Genomic DNA, 22,612 nt, shown 5'->3' with positions numbered 1-22,612 from the left:
GCTGACCTATACATTCGTCTAGCATTTAAATTTAATCTTTTTTCTGATATTTTAAAGCTTGTATTAAAGCTGTGCTGTCCTGTATCACACGATGAATGACCATGTATTAGCTAAAGAGGTCAAAGGCCATGGTGACCAGAGGATGTGTTGAAAGGAAAACGAGGATATTGTTGATTTTTTTTTTTCCAAACACAAGTTTTTTCCTCCAATGAAAGAATAGGATATATTCACTGAAAAGTGAAAGATTCAATATCAGTTTAAAAGTATGTGATCCACTGTTAAAAGCACAAACTGGTTATTTATACTCCATAATCATGTCCCTCTTTGCTCAAAAATATATTCTACACATATTGACGCATGAACAGAAACCACTGAGATATATTTAGTGATATCCCTCTGGCGCCACACAGTGGTAAAAATTACGTTGCAATTCCACTGCCACTAAAACATGGAAAACCAGCAACTACTAACTTTTCATTTTAACTATTAGTATTTTATACAATATTTAAAGTTGTAAATATTATCTGGCAGTAATCAAGGAGCCTGCTAAGTTTTAGTTTCCAGTAAACCAACTTCATTACTATGATACTTGTTACCACTTCAAAGCAGTAATTCTTAAGTATTTAGAAACTATATAGGGACTATATCTGCAATTTTAGTAACTCTAGTAAAGTTGTCAGATTACTACGTTTAACTCTAACTTGTAACAGTGACTCTAATAAAGTGCTCAGTTTCAGGATTTGGTAAAGTAATTCCAATATTTCATTGTTGTTACTGGTTCAGTAATTCCGATACTATAGTGCTTAAAGCAGTAATTATTTACTATGACTGTAATCAAGTGCAATTCTTTGCTAAAATAACACCAGGACTATTTAAAGCAGTAACTAGTACCTTTATCAATTACTAATGCTCAGTCACTTGTAAACTCCTAAACTACAATCTATTCTTATAGTAACTTGTAAACCATTTGAAAAATAACCAGTAAATATAACTGCTTGTTGGTTGAGGATCTTATTTTCTGAGGGCTTCCATTTGGCCTGGAACACCTCTAAATACATTTATCTTTTTGTACTCTCGCGATCGTTTATCTGTGGTTTGATGCACCTCTGTGGCCAGAAGATGTCGCCCTAGTTTCTTTTTCAGGCTGAAAATGAAGAATCGCTTTGAATCTCACCTGGAAAAGAGCACTTAACAGCACTGCCAGCTTGATAAAGTGATGCTGTAAGAACCTCGACCACAGTGAAACCAAATGTGACAGACTGCAACCTTATTATTAGCTGGAACTTCAGTTCATTGGTTAATAAATAAAATAATAAAAAGACCACCTGACAGGACCAGCTTGTGGATCTTTAGCTCCCACACGTTTTACTCTTTGATTTCAGATTAAAATGACCTGGAACCCCCCCCCCCCCCCCCCCCCCCCCCCCCCCCCACACACACACACACACACACACACAGCTTTACGAGTGAGTGCACAGTTTGATGGTTTAGTAAAAGCTCATGATTGAAGCCACATTGAAACCGCAGGTGACCTTCAGATGAGATGGTCTGATGGGATGTTGAAGGACCTCACTGTGTTAATTTGCATATTAATTGAAAAAAACAAACAAAACAAACACACACAAAAAAAAAACCCACAAAGGAGAGCGTGATTATGTTTTATTATATGTGATTATGTTTTTTCAAATTAATTAAAATGATAAGTGTACAGGATAGTAAGTGTTAAGTGACAGAAGAGCTCTATTATACACAGTAAACAACTCATATTACATGACATTTATAAAACTGGAATTTTCCATTGTAAAAGTATTTATTCAAGTGGCTAACAAAGGAGTCCTGAATGTGTCCTGATATATTTGCATAAAAGCAAGAGTATTCGTGTGACCTCCCTCTGGCAGGCACAATTTAGGACAAGAAGATAAACTCATTTTTGCTGTCACCATGCTTGCTGAGATGAATATTTAGATTTTGTACTAACTTGTATGGATTTTATGGAGCATGATTAAGAATTCCTACCATAGTGTGTTATAATTATTCCATTTTCATTGTGCAGAATAATGGTAACAATAACATTATTTTCTCTTTACTTATGTAACAATTTTACAGCTGTTTGCCATTATTGTAGTCAGAAAAACTATCATGATTCAGTTTATCTGTGATCTATATATTTTCATACAACTATTAAACGGGTTTGCCAATGGAGTACAACAGAGTTTTATTGCTGTTTTTACTTGAAAAAATATTGTTTTCCTAACTTCAGGATTGAAGGAACACTAGAAAGCAGCTGCAACGGGAGCCAGTTAAAAGGTAATAGATGCATAAAAGACTTAACTTGAGCTTTTCTTTCATAAAAAAAAGAAGCCCTTATTAGAAATTAAGATTTCTAAGAATTTAAACTAAATTTACTGAAGTTGACTTTCATTTTGATGTGATCTGTGCCCCAAAACTTTAATATGTTACACCCTCATCTCTTGGTATGTTTTAAAAGCGTAGCTTGGATCTGGAGTTTTAAAAAAAGTACATTATCTCTGAAATATATTTAGATTCTGCAACTGTAGAGAGCAACGGCACATAGAAATACTTAAGTGCTACTTTTCTGGTGGAACTTAAAAGGGGGAAGGTGACAAAGGTGCATTGATCTGGTCATACTGGATGTTCAGATGTCTTTCTAAAATATTTGATGTATTCTGACATAAACACATGCTGGAACTATGGAATGGTGATGCAGTGATCTCACATTGAAATCCTCTCGTGGATTAATTGTATGTGCGTATAGCTATATTGCAACATTTCAAGAATGCTTACAATGAAAACGGAATCCACTCTGATACACTCCAGTCTGTGTGGCTCTGTGGACACAAAGGGCTTCGAGAAGCAGAGAAACATAAAAGCAAACCAGATTCGACTGAGAGATGGAGCTGAAGATGAAAGGTGAGAGAAAGAAGTGTTTCACTGATACACTCACCACGGCGCTCCAGTCAGAGGTGAGGAATACAAAGGGATGCCATCAGGAATCACACACACACACACACACACACACACACACACACACACACACACACACACACACACACACACACACACACACACACACACACACACACACACACACACACACACACACACACACACACACACACACACACACACACACACACACACACACACACACATACACAAAGGCAAAGATGTATATTAATAACCGGTGTGTGATGTCAGCCTTTCCTGACAGATGGGATCAACATAAATTGAGCCCTGAGAGAATGAATGTATGTGCATGTGTGTGTGTGTGCGTGTGTGTGTGTGTGTGTGTGTGTGTGTGTGTGTGTGTGTGTGTGTGTGTGTGTGTGTGTGTGTGTGTGTGTGTGTGTGTGTGTGTGTGTGTGTGTGTGTGTGTGTGTGTGTGTGTGGCCCACTGATAGAAACGGAGTGTCGAAAAAGCCAAGTAAGTGGCAAAAGAAAATCCACAGGACTAAAAGTGAAATGCATGTCCCTACAAAGCAGGTAGGCTCCCACAACATTTTGGACCCCATAAAACAAGATCACACAAAAATCACACGTACCCACAAAAAAAGTAAAAAAAAATTCAACTTGTTGTCGTTTTGCTGTTTCATGATTTTGGTCCCCATGAGACGGACATGTCCCCATAACAAGACAAGCAGAAGACATATATGTCCTCGCATTGTGGCGATAACACAGACACACACACACACACACACACACACACACACACACACACACACACACACACACACACACACACACACACACACACACGCACGCACGCACACACAATGGTATTTGGAAGCATCAACAGGTGCTATTCTGAGTCTCTGGTGTCACTCTCCAAAACCAAAATGCCACTTAAGATGGTCACTGTATTCCATTTCCCACCATGTTGTCATGGTAATAAGCATTAGCACATGCACCACATCCCTTTAACTGAACAATCCAGTCACTTGCGAGTCCAGATTTCCTAGAGGCCGATGTCAGATTCATCATAATGAAACTTTGTGTGAAAAGAGTAAATCCACCTTGTGCAGCAGCTGTGGGTGCCTCAAAGCTGAGAGGAAATTAAAAGTGCAGATTGAAGTCCAATTAGCAGCAAGTGTGAGAAAGAGACACCAAGAAGAAAAAGAGGAAAAGGGGATAAAGCGGGAGACCAAAAACTAGAGATCGATATCTTTTGTATAATTACCTACAGCTTTCTGCGTTGCTAGGAAACCATGGAGAGAGAGAGAGAGAGAGAGAGAGAGAGAGAGAGAGCAACACAAAGGCTGAGATTAATTTCTGGGATCCACTGATTTCCGCCGTTTTCTTCTCTCATGAATAGGGCGAGAGACATTGAGAGATGCGCTGGAGAGGGGATGAAAAAGTGAGATATAGGGCTTCAAATGAAAGTTGGGAATGGAGGAGGAAATGGATGAGGGTGGAGGATGGGGCTGAGGAGACACGAACACATGTGTGATCTTTACGAGAGTGGGTGCATGAATAATTACTGAGATATTGACTCTTCATCCTGTGTCCCTCTCCCACCATCTTCTGTCATCCATCGTCCTGACCACACTGCCCTGTTTATCCCTCATTGTCCCCAGCTGTCTTCTTTCCTCTCTTTTGACCTTGCTCAGGCAAATGTGCTCCTCGTCCTTATCAAGTCTGCTCACTTCATTTTCTCATCTCACTGTGAATGCAATGCACTCACTACTTTGTTTGTGTGTGGAGCCATGGTGTGCATTATCTTTGGTTTTATTCCTCCACATCAAATACCAGCATGTTCACCGAGGAGGGACATTAGATTGGTGTACTGTCCCTTTAAATGATGAGAGGCTGGAGTAGTGAGAGAGGGAGGGAGAAAAGCAAAAGGACAGAAGGAGAGAGAGGAGGAGGAGGAGGAGAGAGAGATAGAGACATAGTAGTAGAAAAAGGGGGTTGTGTTCACTTATCCCTTCTCTGCCTTGAGAGGTGTGTGGGTTACACAGGGATTTTTCAGAAAGAAAGAAAGAAAGAAAGAAAGAAAGAAAGAAAGAAAGAAAGAAAACTGCTGAAAAGAGGTGGACATCTTTCAGATGATCTTTCTGGATTATTGTTGATTCAGCATTTCCCAAGAGCACTGCAAATTTCACTGACATCTTGCGATGAGAAATTGTGGAGACTTTCATGGACTGATGGAAATTTAAGGGAGGTAAACCTCTGAAGTCTCGAGGAACATCTGTTGCTTCTTCAGACTTTCTCCCGATGACTCTTAAGATTCTGGACCTGTGAGATTCAGTGGACAACAGAACTCCCCCACCAACAGATTCTCTGGATAGGTCTGAACATTGACCAAATTTAAAAAATACCACATTTCCCAGGACTTTTTCTCCATTCCCATTGTCACAACTCGCGTCACAATCAGACAACTTGTTGCTGCTGGTGTTTTGCACAGTAAATGTTGTAAGAGGCATTGAATCCAGATCCAAATGTTGACATAAAACTGTTTCGTTGCTTGTTTTTCCCACCCTTTTTGGAATGACCCCTAATATAGAGGGATAGTGACTGGGAAGGTAGCTCACTTATAAAAATTCACATTTCTTCAACCAGCTCACCTGCTCATCAGCAGCTATTTTTAGTCCCGAGGCTGAGGTGAGGTGAGCGAGAGGCTGAGGCACAAAGAAGAGATGGCACAGAAAGAAGGAGCAACACAGCAGGGGCGTGTCAAAACAGAAGACAATCTTGGGGGCAAAACCATGGTCGGCGGCCCCACAGCAGGTGGGGGTGTGGTGGTGGAGGTCAGAGAGAAGAAAGGACCTCTGCGGGCTGCAATACCCACAATGCCTTTCCCTTTGGCTGTTATCTGCCTTTTTCTGAACACCTTCATACCAGGACTGGGTAAGTTGGAAATCCCACCTTTGTGTGTGCAAACTCACTCACATTTCATCTTAACATGTTAATTAAAGTAGGGGAGATTTCCATAATTTGTAATGGATTTATAATTTATGGGGTTTGTTTTTTATTGTGTGGGGTGTCACCACATTAGAGTGAGACAAGATGAAGTATATGAAGAAATATTGTTGACAGCAAAAACATGTACAGGGTTGAAAAGAGTGAAACGAGAGACGGATGGGTCATAAAACTGGATGACCCTCGCAGACACGAGAGTTCATGGCTGAGATGCAAATAGACATTCCAGCAAATGACGAGGTACGAAAGGGAATAGATAATACAAAAACAAATTACAGAGAAAAGTCTGAATTAAATAGTTTGAGAAAAGTTGGGGAAAAAAGGAAAATTCTACTGTTTTGTTGTTTACCTTTATCCTTGAGATATACTATTTCAACTTTCAACAGTTTCACCCTTGTTGAAGCTTTTCCACCCAATGTTTTAGCTTTTCTGATGGAAGAAAAAATCGTCAGCCTGCTAAAGACCCTCATTGTGTCTATATGAGCTCTACATTGCAGATTTCTCGATACATTACACATGTGTGAGATACAGTATGCTTATTGGAGAGATTGTGAGACTCAATTCACACTTTGTGTCAAAAAAGAAAGTGTCAGGGTGTAAATACACACACAGCCCCAGTTTTCCAGGTGTTGATGCACTCAATAAAAAAAAATTGCAGGTACAAACGGCATCACTCTGGGTCTGAGAAAATCTTTAACAGGTGCCACCATTGTGGACAGGAGCACCATCATCGTTGTGGGCGGACACTATCACAGCAGCTAGAGATTCCACCGCCGTGGGCAGACTCCACATTTGCGTCAACATCATGGGCACGAACCCCGACAGAATCTTGGGGCTTGGCAGACTCTGGTCTTTACCAGCCTGTCATGTTAAACTGAAGATCATTGTGGGTAATCGGCTCTGCAGCGGAGCTGCACAGTTATTATAGTTGGCAGCCCCTCAGTTTACCACCAGATTTGTTTTTGATCCCAATATGGAAGTGAAAACTATCCATATGTGTTCTTTCAATTAGGTTCATGAAGCATTTGACACAGATATGTAGTTTTCTTCATTGTGTGTTCAACTAACCAACCAGAACATTTCATTCGCGCATCTTCTTCTACATTCATATAAAGTACGTCTGGGTTTCCTGGATATAAGTCCAGCTGAGCACGGATGAAGGCAGATTACACCCTGAACAGCTGGTCCATCCATCACAGGGAAAATCAAAAAGACAGATAATTATACACGCTCACATTCACAGTGGGCAATATTGTCAAGAACAATTGTCCTCAAAAGTCTCTTCTTTCAGTAAGCACCAGGACAACATGCAAACTCCACAAGAGAGACATACGCATCTATCTTTTCACTCTGTCACATCAGTGGTGACAGAGCTGCCGTGCATCAGGAGCGAGTCCTTCCAGAGAGCTAAAGACGGGTTCATTGCCGAACCCAGGGGCACTTGTAAATGTGCACAGGCAGAGACTTGTTTCTCCTTATTCTGATTCTGCAGAGACGCTGGCTCCTGTTGTCCTGCCTCTCTCAGATCTGTTAAAAGTTTTTGGAGTAATTCTTCAATCTTTTAAACTGCAGGTTTACATGCATCTCACAATTTCAGAGCCACAATGAGATTTTATAAATGTGCAAATCAAATTTGGACAAAAGCCACTGGAGCTGAATGCCGTCTCCTACAGGTGCAGCAGATCAGTAAGCCAGCATAGGACATTTGGAGACAGCATGAGTTGATTGGTATTGTTAAAACAGAAAAGCTTTCTTCAGTAGCATCGAAGAATATTGTCCTTTGAGTTATCTCTGATGTGGTGAGACCGCCCCAGGACTCAGAGTTGTAACAAAATGCTGCTTCATGCTGTTAAAGCTTATTCATTTCTTGGATTAGTCAAAGTCTGTACTGTTAAAACTTTGGACTGAGCAGAGTTGTTTCCTCAAAAACGACGACAGCTTCTGGTGTTAAAAGAAAACACTCATCAAAGACACTTTCACAACATTTCTGACGCCATTTATGTGACTATTGATGCTTTTTGTGTTTTGGATATAAAAGGAAAAAGTCATCTATATGTGTAAAGTTTGGAATATGCTGATTATATAAAAACTTTTATTGAGGGATTTCAACTTGAAAAACATACTGTATGCAATGGTGCAGAATGCAATCGGCCAATGATGTAGATATCCGCTCACTCAGTCACAGAATTTCATGCTGTTGTGGTTCAGCCCAAATGAGTCCCATTGCAACCACCAGACCCAGTTTAATAGCATTTCAAAAAGCCACGAGTCAGTCATAATGAGCCTGACTCACTTTGAACTACTCTCCTTTGCACAAAGCCTCGGTTATGTCACTTATTCTCTGAAGGTCCATCTGATTGTCTCTTTGTGTTTTAATGCAGACAGAGTACCAGATACACATCATTAATGGCCGTAAGTTTATATTTGCCGTCTCTCCTGCCTTTCCCCTCTAATTACCGGCGTCTGCTCCACCACTTTGTCAGATGTCTGAGGATGTGTGTGTGTGACATGATGTAACAACATCTGGTGGTTAATGAGTCACAAACACACATTCAACAGTATTCAACATCAGGCTCATTGATGTGTTGAGCACAACAAAGCCTGAAAAGCTGGATACACGCACAATGAACAGCAACCTGTATCATTTCACTCAAGTATTCTATTAACACTAAAGCTGTCACATAAATGCATACTGAGACAAATTTGTCACGTCGCTGGAGTTACTCATCAACACAATGCTTCTCTAAGCTGAAATAGTTCCTTTTAAAAGAAGCAGAAGAGAGATGGTTTGAAGTGCAAATGAAAACCTAAACAAAAGAAATTGAATGTGACAGAAGAAATGAACATGACATGAACATGAAATGACATTGTATGCTGAAATGAAGAGAAGAAAAAATACAGAGGACACAAATCAAAAGAAACAAATAGGCTGATTTAGGTTTTTAATCCCTGAAGGACATGCAAAAATCATCATAGAAATCATTTAGAAAGGAAAAGATCTCCATAGAAATCCTTTAGAACTGAGTCCAGTTAACCAGAGTCAAGCTTTGGTTCAGTTCAGCCTCCTCCATCTTCTCCCTGTGTTTTTTTGGTGATAACTATTTGAATACAATCCAAACTCTGTTGTCTGCTTCATCCCTTTCGTCACTTTCTTCACATTGCAGTTTGTATTCATCACAGGTCTTTTACAACTGGTAACTTTCTCCCTGCTTTACATTGTCAGAAACTTGAAAAAAACATGGTCACCAAACATCTTATGTACTTTTCCTTTTCTTTGACGTCGCCTCGATGTTTTTCCACAAAATTCATCCTCAACATCCTCAACAACAAAAAAAATCATCAAGGCGACAGTTTGTGTGTGTGTGTGTGTGTGTGTGTGTGTGTGTGTGTGTGTGTGTGTGTGTGTGTGTGTGTAGGTTTGCCTCAATGCCTTGACATTTCAGTGAATAGCTGCTAGTTGCCATGACAACACCGATTGAAACGAACACAAAGCACGTGTGTGTGTGTGTGTGTGTGTGTGTGTGTGTGTGTGTGTGTGTGTGTGTGTGTGTGTGTGTGTGTGTGTGTGTGTGTGTGTGTGCGTGTGTGTGCGTGTGTGTGTGTGTGTGTGTGTCAGTGCTGTTTGGCTCTAATTGACTGGGACTGAAAACAGCATCTTGCTCTATTCAGCCTGCAGCCACAATGAGATTTTATAAATGTGCAAATCAAATTTGTACAAAAGCCCCTGGAACTGACCACCGTCTCCTTCAGGTGCAGCAAATCACACACAAAGTCAGCCCAGGACACTTTGAGACAGCACGAGTAGATTGTAATTGTTCAACATCTGCCACTGAAAAGTCACAATGAAAGACGTTTCCACTAAAAAATAAACAACCTCTTCACTGGCGTTCAGAAACATCTAAGAATATTCTCTTTTGAGTAATGATGTGGTGAGACCGCCTCGCAACAGTAGTTGTGACAAAATTCTGCTTCATGTTGTTAAAGCTTATTAATATTTTGGTTCAGTCAAAGTCTGTACTGTTAACATGTTGGACTGCGCTTGAGCTGTTTCCTCAAAAAGCACTGACAGCTTTTGGTGATAAAATAAAGCACTCATCAAAGACATTGTCAAAACATTCCAATGCCTGAAATACTGCATTGACGCAAGTGACTATTGATACTAAGTGTTTTTCGGTAACAAGGTAAAACAACCCTAATAAACAAATACATCCTCTTGACTTTGGATTCTGGTGACTATATGAAACAATTCAGCTTGTAAGGTCACGTTTTTGTTACCGACTCTCGGAATTCTCTTGCTCACAGGCTGATATGTTTTCACTTTACATCGATCCTGTCTGATGTTATTCAGTCAGACATTGTGATCATCCCTGCCCTGTGACACAGTTGATTCCAGCTGGTGGACACCACAGCAGCTGTGCACCTGCACAGTGTAAATAATTACACAGCTCACAAGTCACATTACAATATTTGCCATAAGAGGATTGGAAAGGGTGAAGCTGTGTGTGTGCGTGTGTGTGCGTGTGTGTGTGTGTGTGTGTGTGTGTGTCCTCTTTACCAACACTAAAATTAGCAGTGCTCCTCGCTGACCCCACTTATTCAGCCGCAGCTGAGACATTTTACTGAACTTCTTCAGTCACATGCTGGATGATGATTAAAGTGTATTTTATGTATTCGGGTCGCAAAGCCACTTTAGGTTTCCATGACAATATCCAACAGATCACAATATCAAATACCAACCAGCAATCTTTACATTAGTTCAAACCTCTGGTTTCATACGAGACATGAAGCGTTCCAGCCGCACAGATGACTTGAAATCACTAATATATTTACACACTGCAGCCATGTTGATGGAGAGGGTTTGCATACATGTACTTATACTGTATAGTGACAAGTGGTCGACTATGAAAAACACTGATCACTTTAGTGCTGGCTTAAAATAAATAGCCAGATAAAGCTGCATGTGTCAACATTCAACATGCCAGAAAAAAAAAAAAGAAACAAATCAACTTCATTATAAAAGTTTAACTCTAACGATATATATTATTTAAGCCAGCTTCTTTGTTAATGTTGTTGTAGATGAAGATTGTTGTATGATGCTGTCTCTGACCTACTTCCCTTGCTGACTGTTTTGTATGTTGAACTCAGTTACTTTTTAATAAAACAAATCTCCTATTTACTAGAAAAGAAGTGCCTCATTACTCCCTGAACTAACTCAGTCCTGCTGACAGCAACACGATAAACATCCCACTGTAAGTGACATTATCATCAGCTTCTATCTACAGTGGCTGAATCACTTATCTTTGTTAAATAAATCTAGAAATTTGTCTCTGCTGTTTTGTTGTTCTGTGTTTTTGTTTTCATCAGTTGCTATAGTGGGGTAATGGATAACTCATCTTACTGTTGATCAGAATATATTAAGTTTGACTCCTCGATCGCTCAAGTCATCAAGGGACAATAGAGGTGAGAGAATTGGACTTTGGAGGTTCTCTGCAAGACTGTTGACCCCCATGGCAGCCCATTGCTCATTGCATGTATAATTATTGTTTATTATGAACAGCATGGGTTAAATGCGGAGTTCCTTCAGGGGATTAATTAAGTATGTTTTCTTCTTTTAGTCCTTAAATCAATTTCTGTAGCTGTATCTGCTTAACAGGAGCTGTACAGTGGAATGTCTATCGCACATTAGAAGGAGAAAAAAAAATGACCGAAACTGAACAAAACACATTTTGTGGGCCACCAGCTGACTTCCAACAAGAATTTAATCAGCGGATCAGCCATTAGACTGACACACTGTGGACAGCTCACACTCATGACACGAATACATAATAATATAATGTGCACGTCCTAACATCCTGATCACATACTAATTTTCATTCACTTGCATGACACTGCTAATTTTTTGAGATTGCACCTGAAGTCAGTTACTGTATATAATGTACAGAAAACCCTCTCAATACTAGTAATTGGAGTGGAGGATAAGTCAAACTGAAAGCTCATCGATGACTCACTCTCCCTCTTTTTAAATGTTATTTTATGCAAAACAATCAACTGCAATGTCATGATTGACAGGCTTAGTAATGGAAGTGGGCATGGGGTCAGGCCAGCAGGACGTCTGCCGCTCTGTCACAAACGCACGGAGCGGGTCCACATGACGTCAACAGAGCAAGATGGCAGAAGTCTGAAATGTTGGCCTCACTTCAGTGAAGCAGCAAGAAACTCAGAGCTTTTGATGCCATTTGTGTTTAATTAGCGAGCGGAAGATGCACGGCTGTAAAATGAGCACTAACACCATTGAGGAATTTCTAAATTAGACTCACAGTACTGATGCATGAGATCTGTACAAGGTGTTTGTATTGGGTTAATATCTTCCTATGGCACCTCTACAGCATACATAGTTGTGTTCAGGGTAAATAAAATGACAGACTTGCAGTTTTCAGTACTGACTGCCTTGACGCAAAAGTCTGCTGTTAATAAAGTTATCGATGTCTTCAATTCAGTTCAGGAAACAACCGATACAGTAAATAGTAGCAGTGAAAGACAATGAAAAGATACAGTGCAGTTTAACATAAACTGACATTATGCAATAGTGATTTACATGCATTTTAACCCTGATAAGGGAAAAATATTTTGACATTCAAAATGTTATTGTCAGTGTGTGTGCAAAGATGAAGTGCACATATATAAACTACAAAACTTTAATTTGACTCTTTCGTGCTCAAAAAAACTTTCTATAAAAGATTGTCTACACATGATTGAGTACTATTTTAGTAATATACAATCTATTATTATCAAAAAGAGCCTTAGATATGACAGACTAGTTTACATCTATATTTACAAAGGGGAAACTGTCCCTTGCCAATGGGTTGATGTGTATGGTTTTCATGATAAACATTTATCTTTAGTCCCATAATGTCAACCTGAACAATCATTTGGCCTCACTGAGAGGAAGAGATGCCTGTATGAGTGTTAGAAACAAGTTTAAGATAAAAATTTGAAGGAGAAAAAACAGGAAGTGCAAAGTTACCTGATGTGATTTCCTAATAAAGAAGATGATAAAATACATTGTGAAAGTGGTTTCAGGCTACTTATGTGAGGAGGCAGTGAGCTACTTTAAATGTCAATCCGAGCTTCGGGTGGAAGCTTTAAAGTTGTTCACAGGTACTTTCAGCGCAGCAGTGCTGACTAAGAACAGACGCAGTAATGTATGTGGTTATTTTTGCTGTCGAGGAATGTGTGAGGTCAATGCTTCTTTCAAGTAACTCATCAGATGCCACTTTACAGCACTTTCTCTTTCTTCTTTTCCTGCTTTGTCGTCCTGTTCTTTCCTCTCTCTTCATGTCTCTTGACACTCTTACACTCTATCATTAACCTCCCACACTACCAGCGGGTGCTTTGGAGAGTTCTTTGTGTAATTATAGTTATTAGTCTGTGTAATATCTGGCCCGCACACACACGCATACCATGCACACTCTCACCATGTCGCACATGCAACACACAAAGAATCCAAGAGTAGAATTTCTATGGTGGAAAAGATTGATTAAAACTTTACTACAGTGGTTAATATAGCTGCTCAGTTGTTAATCCAGCTGCAGACACCCAGTATATGCAAGGTGTGTACTTATTTAGTTACTCTGCTGCATCCTATCAAGATACAGTGCAAATATATGACATTTTAATATTGACTGTTATGTGGACTTCCACCCACTTAATGAAAAGAGAGCATCATTTCCAATAGCTCCCTAAAGAAATAGCAACCTCATACACAGATATGGTAAAGACTTCTTGGCCAGCAGCCATTAAAACAAAAAGATTAGATTATCCTCCAATTAGACAGGAAATTGCCTCCGCAGCAGTCAGTGCTTCTAAATCTACAGTGGAGCAAATGACCAAACACATTATATGTGTAGGTATTCACTCATAAACTCACAAAGAAATAACTCCTCAGATCTTCAGATCATTTGTTGCTAACAGCTTTGGTTTTACGTCATTATTTTTAATTTGTACTGTGTGGTTGTGTATTTAAAGACATAAAAACCTTGTAGCTGTAAGTGAAATATGCAGCTCAAGACTAAAACTGCAGATGATGAAAGATTATCCCCTTAAATTCACCTCATGTGGGAATGAGCAGCTAAAATATTGTCTATTATTGTCGAAATTACTATTTCAACAACACATCAATAGTTGGGTAAAGCTAACAAAAATGATTTAAACCCAGCCTATGTTTCTTATTAGTGGGTGGACAATGCTATGTTTGGTGAAATGATACGAGGATCATCGAAATATATTTGGATTGTTGGTCACAGAAAAGCATAGCAAGCAAGATCGCTGGGAAAAGTGATGGCAACTCTGAAAGTTGCCCAGCCCTTCAACAATAAGGCAATCTAGTAAAGAGTAACTCCACCCACCCCATTCTGCTGACTTAAAGTCCCATGAGCCACTGAAAATGGGTACAGGAATGAATCTGTACGGCCAATAAAAACAAGATAAATGACCCTCAGTGAGCTAAGCTGTTGCCAGTCATGCAGTTTATTTATTTTAGATGTCCTTTATAGACTGTAAAGTATATGTGCGTATACTGCTGTATCCTATTCAAGGTCACATGGAGAGACAGTCACATTCACATTCATACTTTGCAGCTTTTATCAAAATCACCTATTGACATTAAATGAACCAGAATATTTGGACGATAACCTACATGTGCCCAGGAAGAACATGCAGGTAATACACAGAAAAAGCCCCATCAGGCCTGTAGCTTTCTCTCTGTGATTCGAGAGTGCTTACCTCGACACTACGAGCTTTGTCTTGGGTGATGGGAAAATGCTAGTAACTGTTGTCCGGTAGACTTTAGACCAAATAGCATGACGACAGGATGTTATCATGAGAACACTGAACACGTTAATCAAAAAAGAAAGTAATGACTGGTTGCGTCGCTCACACACGTTTTGAATTCAGTGTCAGTGAACATGTTGCGTGTGAGTGGTGCCCAACGGAGACTGCACACGAAAAAAAAAAAAAAAAAAAAAATCCCTACATTTCTAGATGGAATGCGTAACCATTTAGCAACCAGCTTGCTGTCAATCCCGGCTCATGTCTGGAGGTGGGCAGCCGGGGCATCTGCTGGTGGGTGTGGCCTGGTCGCCATGAGAATCTCTCCGTCTGATCAGATCGTTGCGGCTCTGGGAAGATTCCCATTTTAGCCCGCTGTCAGTTTCTCTCCGTGGCAAGAAATGAGCAAAACTTTGAGAGGAAATGTAAACACTTGATTCATCACCTCCTATTCACTTTTTTTTCCCTCTTTTAAACTTTGTTCTTGGGTCTAACTGTTTGGAAACTCTTCCAGATAAGGCCTGTGCAGGTCTTCTTAAAGTAAATATTTTGATGTGTATTTGAAATACATAGACATCATTGCACTGACTGATTACGCCTATATATCTAGTATATCTGTGTTATTATAATGAGATTCATTATGGCAGAGTCGCGTATTTTTAGCTGCTCCTTGCAAAGTCAGTCAGAAGACATTAATCAGAAAGCGAGATACTGTGTGGAAACGGCAATGCAGACGGAGGGAAAAGAGAAACAGCAGGACAAAGTGATCAAGGCGTATACGTTGGCTATTTCTTTTTCCTGAGGTAGGAGACACAGCTGGCACTGCCTCCTCAGACCTGCACGGCTTGCTCCGGTGTTTGAATTTCTCCAATGTGACAAGGAAAGGAGCGAGCAAAGAGAGGAGCGCCGAGGCCATGATGCACACACACACACACACACACACACACACGCACACACACACACACACACATATAATGCCCACCGGGCAATTTCATGTGCCACATTCAATATTCGCATTATTTTCTTCAGTATTTGTGGAAAGGTTAGGAAAAACCAACAGAGAGAAAATCCAAACGTCAATGGATGGTCTGAATAATTTATGACTTCGTTAAAGGGAAAATATTTCTTTGACATGATGAAATCACCTCACTTTCACACAGCTGAGGGGAAATAATGGTTTTAAACACAACAAGACTTTCTTGATTAATCAAATAAATCTTATTCATACTGCACCTGTATGCAGGGTGATGATGATGCAACAAATAAGGAAAATATAACAGTAAATACAAGACAAGAATTGAAATTTTTTTATTATTACTTAGTATGTAATTTGTTGAAATTAAAACATCTTTAAATACAAATAAACACATGAAATTCCAGGGTTTAAAAGACAAATACACAAATGGTTCTCGTTGGGAAAGACGGAAGAGATATGAGATCAACAAAATATTATCATTCAACAACATCTTGTGTGAATTCTTCCTGATGCTCTCAGAGAGATAACAATTGGTTCACGACCTAAATTAGCTTGCAGTGCTTTGGATTGCTTAACTTTGATTTATTTACAAAATAATAGCTGGCTTGTTGACTGTTTTCATTGTTTATTTATCACGATTATTGTCTTTAATATAGTCACTATCCTGTTTATTGTAATTTATGTTGTTTAATGTTTTAGTTGCAATGAATGGTGGATGTTTGTGCCAACTATGTTTGAACAGGGAAACCCCAAAGGAACTGAAAGAATGCATAAATCCATCCCACTTTATTCTGTCTTTGTTTCTCAGGAATTACAGTTGAAAACATACAACTTGTTAGCAAGAAGCAAAATTTGTCAGCTTGGTCAAAGAGTACTGTGTAACTGCACCACCAATTAACAGGCTGTAAAAGTTCATGTCAGAAGAGACTGGGAAACCGCTGATGACTAACAGGGTTCATCGCAACATGTTAGAAATCTAATCAAGATGATAAACGATTGGGAGCAACACTTTATATATAACCCAGTCCCGAGGAGGCGTCGTCATGGAAACATTGAGCAATAAAATGATCTGATTTCTGTGTTCAGAGAGTGGCACAGTTCTACTACTATACATCACACACACACACACACACACACACACACACACACACACACACACACACACACACACACACACACACACACACACACACACACACACACACACACACACACACACACACAGCATCATTTACTGTACAACAAAAGGTCTCCAGGTCAGGGTCTACCGATAACTCGACTGGAGTGATATTGGATTTCATTCAAGCAGCCGGAGGATTTGTCTACACACATAATCCTGTTTCAGGGTGGTAACAGTAGATAAGTGTACATCTGGTCGACTTCTACAGTACATGTGCTTTCTCTGCCTACCCTTGCCAGCTACTCACCAATGACAGACACTGTGTATTTTTACTATATGTGACATCTACATTCATCAACTGTATTCACTGCATCAGACGAGTTTACCTTCTATTTATGGTCATTGCTGCTTTACTTCAAACAATGATATCAGGCATTGTTTTATGGAGCTACTCTTGCTGCCATACAAGTCAGTTTATACATATTTGGGCATGTTCACGAAGATATGCAATTTAGTTTTTAATAAAGCAAATGTTGTAAATGTTAAGGTAGACACTGCTTTTTGTATGCATTAAAGCTACATAACTCTTTCAAATGCTGGAGTAGAATTTAAGGTTGTTATAAAAATTAGCGCCTGAAAAGACCACTCTGTTTTATATGTTTATCAATGTTTCATGATTCAGGCTTTTCCTGCAAACACACCTCAAACTTAAACTTGAAACTAAAATTCACAGTGGCAGGAGCCAAAACAGAACAAAAGTTCATTGATGCTTGTGTTTAGCACATGCTTGCATCCCATCCTGATGAACAGAGAGTTTGAAGGTGGTGGATGCTACACGCAAATCTTCACCACGTTTAAACAAACCCCCCCCCATAGTTTACTTCATAGATATGTCTGAATCAAGATATTTATTTTACCGGAGCTTAACCAGAGAAGGAAACACCTCCAAACTCCAATAGACTCGCTGGATAACAAATAAACTGTATAAGGTAAGGTTGTGTTCTTTTTAATAACGGGATGCGTTGCCTTGTTTGTCTCACAGGTACTTTCATCTCAGCCTTCACGGTGCTGTGCGGAGCTCGCAGCGATCTGATCTCGGAGCGAGGCGTTTGTTGTGTGTTCTGGCTCAACGTGGCAGCGGCCTTCATCCAGATACTGACGGCTGTGATCATGGTGGGATGGATCATGAGCATCTTCTGGGGAATGGACATGGTCATCCTTGCAAGTCAGTATTTACAATACATCAGGGTTTCTGTAAACGTAGGTGGAAACTTCAAAGCAAGCGATGATAATTCTACAAATCCTCCCATCACCAAAGATCAGCTGCTCATGAGTAAACATTCCGTGAGGAACCTGGATATCATCTTTGACTCAAACCTTTCGTTCCATCCACACATTATATCAGTCGTACCGTCACGTTTTCATCTCTAAAGACCCAGTGTATCACCCTATTCTGACCTACAAAAAAAAATCATTGATATTCTTCAAAGTTGACTGCAGTCATCTTCTCCTTAATAATATATAAAGAAAAAAAAATCTCTCTCTCTCTCTTGCTTTTAATGTTTTCCTTACACATCAGGATAATATGATTGTGTATGCAGTTCTTAAAATCTACTCTATAAATTAAGCTGAAGATGACACACACACACACACACACATACACACTGTGCTCTCACCCTTTGAATTACCACCCGCTGTCTCTTTTGTGTGCACGCATGAGCCCATGTGCGAGGTAATTGCTGCCTGTCCACAAAGTGTATTAGTGCACACGTACTAGAGTGTGTATCTTTCTTGTGTATAAGATAAGGTACGGTAATTTGTGTGGTGTGCGTGCGTGCGTGCGTGTGTGTGTGTGTGTGTGTGTGTGTGTGTGTGTGTGTGTGTGTGTGTGTGTGTGTGTGTGTGTGTGTGTGTGTGGGAGTGAGCGGCTCCCCCGGTGTGTTTTTGTTCACACCTTCCCGCTGCTCGTTCAGGCCTCCAGGCGCACGTCTTCTTCAACTGTTGCCGCTAAAATCCATAAACCTGCGAGCAGCAACCTGTTGAATATTTATAGTGAACAAGATAAACATTTTCCTGTAAGCGATGATTTTGAACCCGTTTGTTCGTGAGATCACCTGTCATTAGATACATATCAGATCTGTATATTTAAGCTTTGGCAGTTCGCGTTCTTAGAATGTTCTCTTTCTTTCCTCCCTACAACAAATCATACTCTGCAAATGTGTGTATTTGTGTGTGTGTGTGTGTGTGTGTGTGTGTATTTTTCCCCCTCCTTTCCCACTAATGAGCATATTTTTGTGTATCATCAGTGTATTTCTTTCTTCAATAACTCTACAAACACAACTCCCTCCCCTTTCTGTTCATCCATCTATCTAATGACTGTGGTATTATCTCCCTCCCACTGATCATCTTCCATCTGCCTCTTTCTCTATCTAATGATTGTTCCTGTTTGATCTTGCCATATCCTTGCTCCTTCTCTCTCTCTTTTTCTTTCTATCTCTTTCACACTTTGTTCCTCCCACTCTCTGCCTGCTCCCCAGTCTCTCCCTCTAGTTTATTGCTTGTATTGTCTCCCCTTGTTGCTGTTTCAGCCTCGGATCAAATAGAAACAAACTGGGCTTGTATAATTGTAATTGTGTTCACTTGGTCATCGATCTGAATTAAAAGCGAGGCCACATTGTGTTGGAATATGAATTGACATACATGAAGAATGTCACCTCGACAATCAAGTGATTACTAACTGTGTCTCGTGTCTTCTCTCCCTCTCTGCTTTTCGTCGTCACTCAAGTTTCTGACGGTAGGTGTTGCCTTTTTTTCCCTCTATCTTCTTTATTACACACAAGGATTTCATGCAATTCAGCTTGATACAGATGTAATTAATATTGAGGTTTCTGAGTATGCCAAAGCATCATTCCCAAGCTTGGTGAAAATATTTGAAACTTCCTAATGATCTTCTCCGTCTCATAGAAATCGCAAGGTATGCATGGTATTCTTACAAATCTCATGAGATCGAACAGGGTGATTTATTGAGCTGTTTATTTAACTCATCATTAACATTAGTTAACTAAGACAGTGTCTTTCACTGTTTCAAAGTAACGTATGACAATAAAACCTCATTTAAAAGACAGAATATGTGTTCATAACTGGTATATACTGTATTAAACCACTTTTTTTTTAATTGCTGTAAAGACAAATTTTATGAAAAGGCTCTTGTGCAAAACCATCAGTGTAACAAATGCTCTTTTTTATTGAAAATAAAATGCATGAAACATGGGAAGTTATGGAATGTAAAGTCATGGAATCCAAAAGAACATAAAGAATCACAGGGGAAAAACACAGAGGAACCGGCAACCAGACAAAGAACTGAAGCACACATTTTAATGCAGCCACCAGGTGCAGACAATCACATCCTGGTACAGGTGAAACACATCAGGATGAGGAACAGCAATCAGACATGAGGAGAGGAAGTCGAGGAGCCCGAAACCAGAGACAGTGTGAGATTTCAAACTAAAACAGAAAACAGACAAGACAGAAACTATGTACCGCGAGAGGTGTTTGTTTTTTTTTTAACAAGTGAACAATGTGTTGTTGAATTCTGTTTTAATTCTGTGGACTCACCAATGAAACATACATTTATTCGCATGATGCGACTTCCCTTGAGTATTTCAAGAACTGGTTATGGTGCAGCTCTGCTCATTCACAAATTCATGGGAATCCAGTTTTTTTCTACAGCTTATTTAACCGTTTAAACAGTCTGATTTATTAGTTCACCTTTGTTGTGTAACAGTTGTCACAAAATATCAAGATGAATAATTTTTTTCATGAAATATACACACATTGATCTTTCCCAGTGTGTCATTTTTTTTTTTTTTTTTTTTTTGTGGAGACATGTTGACGCGTTGATTAGTGTAATTTTTATGAAACAATTTCAGTACTGTGCTAATTAAATTTAAGCTGCCGATACATCTGAACCCAGAGTAGAAGTTAAATTGGTCTTATTTGCCCTCGCAGGAGTCCCAGTAATGATTAGCTCCGACTGCTTCGGGCTCTGTACTTTCAATTTACTCCATGAGATGTAATGGAGGGTAAAATGACAAGGTATTGCTGGCAGAAGTTGAAGATAAACGTTTGGTAATTCCACGCAGCTATTTAAAGCCCCTCTTAGCAGGGGCCATGGGAGTCTGATAACAGTGTTTAGATGTGTTATTTCTACAACCAGTTCAGTGAGGCTGACTTCTGTCCTCCCTTGTTTCCTTCCTCGCTCAGGCTGCAGAGATCAAGGAATCCCTCAAGACGTCTGAGAGCTGCCGCTCGAGTTCTTTTGCCGAGCCGTTGCACGGACGATTTGACCTCTTTTACCCACCCCAAAGCCAAACGGCCTCCATCACGTTCTCAAAGACCTGCAGCTGACGGCAGCAAGAGGCACAAAATAAACTGAATCAAGAAGCTACTCCTCGTGGAAGTTTGCGATCACGAGCCGCTGAGTGGTCAACGCTGGGCGAGATTATATTCACAACTTTAAGGCACAGGATGGGAAATGGAGGACTAAAATGTACAGCCACAAAAAAAAACACCACAGTTAAGAGAAAGAATGTGTTTGTATGCTGTTGACTTGTTATAAAAAGTGATCTTTGGATTTTGTCTTGTTAACTTTATTTTTTTTAATCTACTTTACTTAAAGTAAAACACAAACATGTTGAGTTTTAAGAGGATGGAGCTAATAAGGACAAGCAATTTGCATGATTTTCACAAAAGTTAAATTTCTGTTTTTGGTTCAGTGAATTATTTCAAAATCCACTACAAATACTTCAAATTAATGCAGTTCAGAAACTGAATGTCTTCGGCTCCTGAGACTGAAATGAACAGCCTGGCACAGCAGATCCCATCGCTGGTTGCGGTGTAGAGTGTCAGCGGTTTCTCCAGACGGGGTCACGGTCACATGGTCCGAGTGTTGCTTCTCAAACTAACTTTAGCATTAACCTCTGTGTGTTTTGTTTCAGTTTCTAATTCTGGCTTGTGGGTGATCAGGGGTTAAAATATATTTCTCATTATTGCGATTCAAATCTTTCCCATACTCAAGCAACTGTTTTAAATATACACCATGAGTTTGCTCTGAGCTTCAAGGTTCCTACAAAGTCAGGCTGATGTGACACAACAACTGACAATATCTGCATGCGATGATCCAACTTACTCTTAATATGCAGCCACTTCAAAAGAAGACTGGATTATGACGGAGTCATTATTTGCAATCAAAACGAATGCACTGGTTTGCAATTACGCTGTGATATCATTGTAAAGCTGTATGTAAAATTACTCACCTCCATACATATACCTTGCTAAATGTGTAAATCAGCACCAGTAGGATCTCACACATTATTCAGGCACTGCATCTTATTAACAGGTCTCAAAATATCAGCTTCCATCCGTTGACACCCAAGTCCCTGACTTTTCTGGCACCATGCTGCAAAGACACAGCGACGATAAAGTCACGGATTTGTACTCGGCTTTAAAGAAACTGAGTTTCTCCAGTAGCTCTGAAATGATCAGGATTATTATTAAGTTGATTCACTGCTTTTGGCGAATACGCGTGAAGTGTACACATTGTGTATAAATCCATAAATGGTTTGTGTGACAGTGTGATGGATAATGTAGAACATTTGCGCCGGCCCCCGTTCAGCTCGGTAAGAATGTCTTCGGCTGCAGAGAGCGGAAAAGTGTTCAACAAGTCTATCATGGACATGACTCAGAAATTT

The 22,612-nt window shown here is 39.8% G+C and overlaps 1 protein-coding gene across 1 annotated transcript; it reads left to right on the top strand.

Annotated features, from left to right (window-relative positions):
* Positions 1–5,657: 5,657 nt before the first annotated feature.
* On the top strand, positions 5,658–21,233 carry stum (stum, mechanosensory transduction mediator homolog; the record flags this gene model as incomplete). Its single annotated transcript, XM_080514536.1, has 3 exons — positions 5,658–5,868; positions 17,905–18,087; positions 21,126–21,233. The coding sequence occupies 3 exons, from the start codon at positions 5,658–5,660 to the stop codon at positions 21,158–21,160; spliced, it is 429 nt and encodes a 142-aa protein (XP_080370662.1). The 3' UTR covers positions 21,161–21,233.
* Positions 21,234–22,612: the final 1,379 nt, after the last annotated feature.

This window comes from Blennius ocellaris (assembly GCF_963422515.1).
Source record: "Blennius ocellaris genome assembly, chromosome: 18".
NCBI classification, from domain to species: Eukaryota; Metazoa; Chordata; class Actinopteri; order Blenniiformes; family Blenniidae; genus Blennius; species Blennius ocellaris.
The sequence above is the reverse complement of the archived record's forward strand: the minus strand, read 5'-3'. Positions and strand labels throughout refer to the sequence as shown.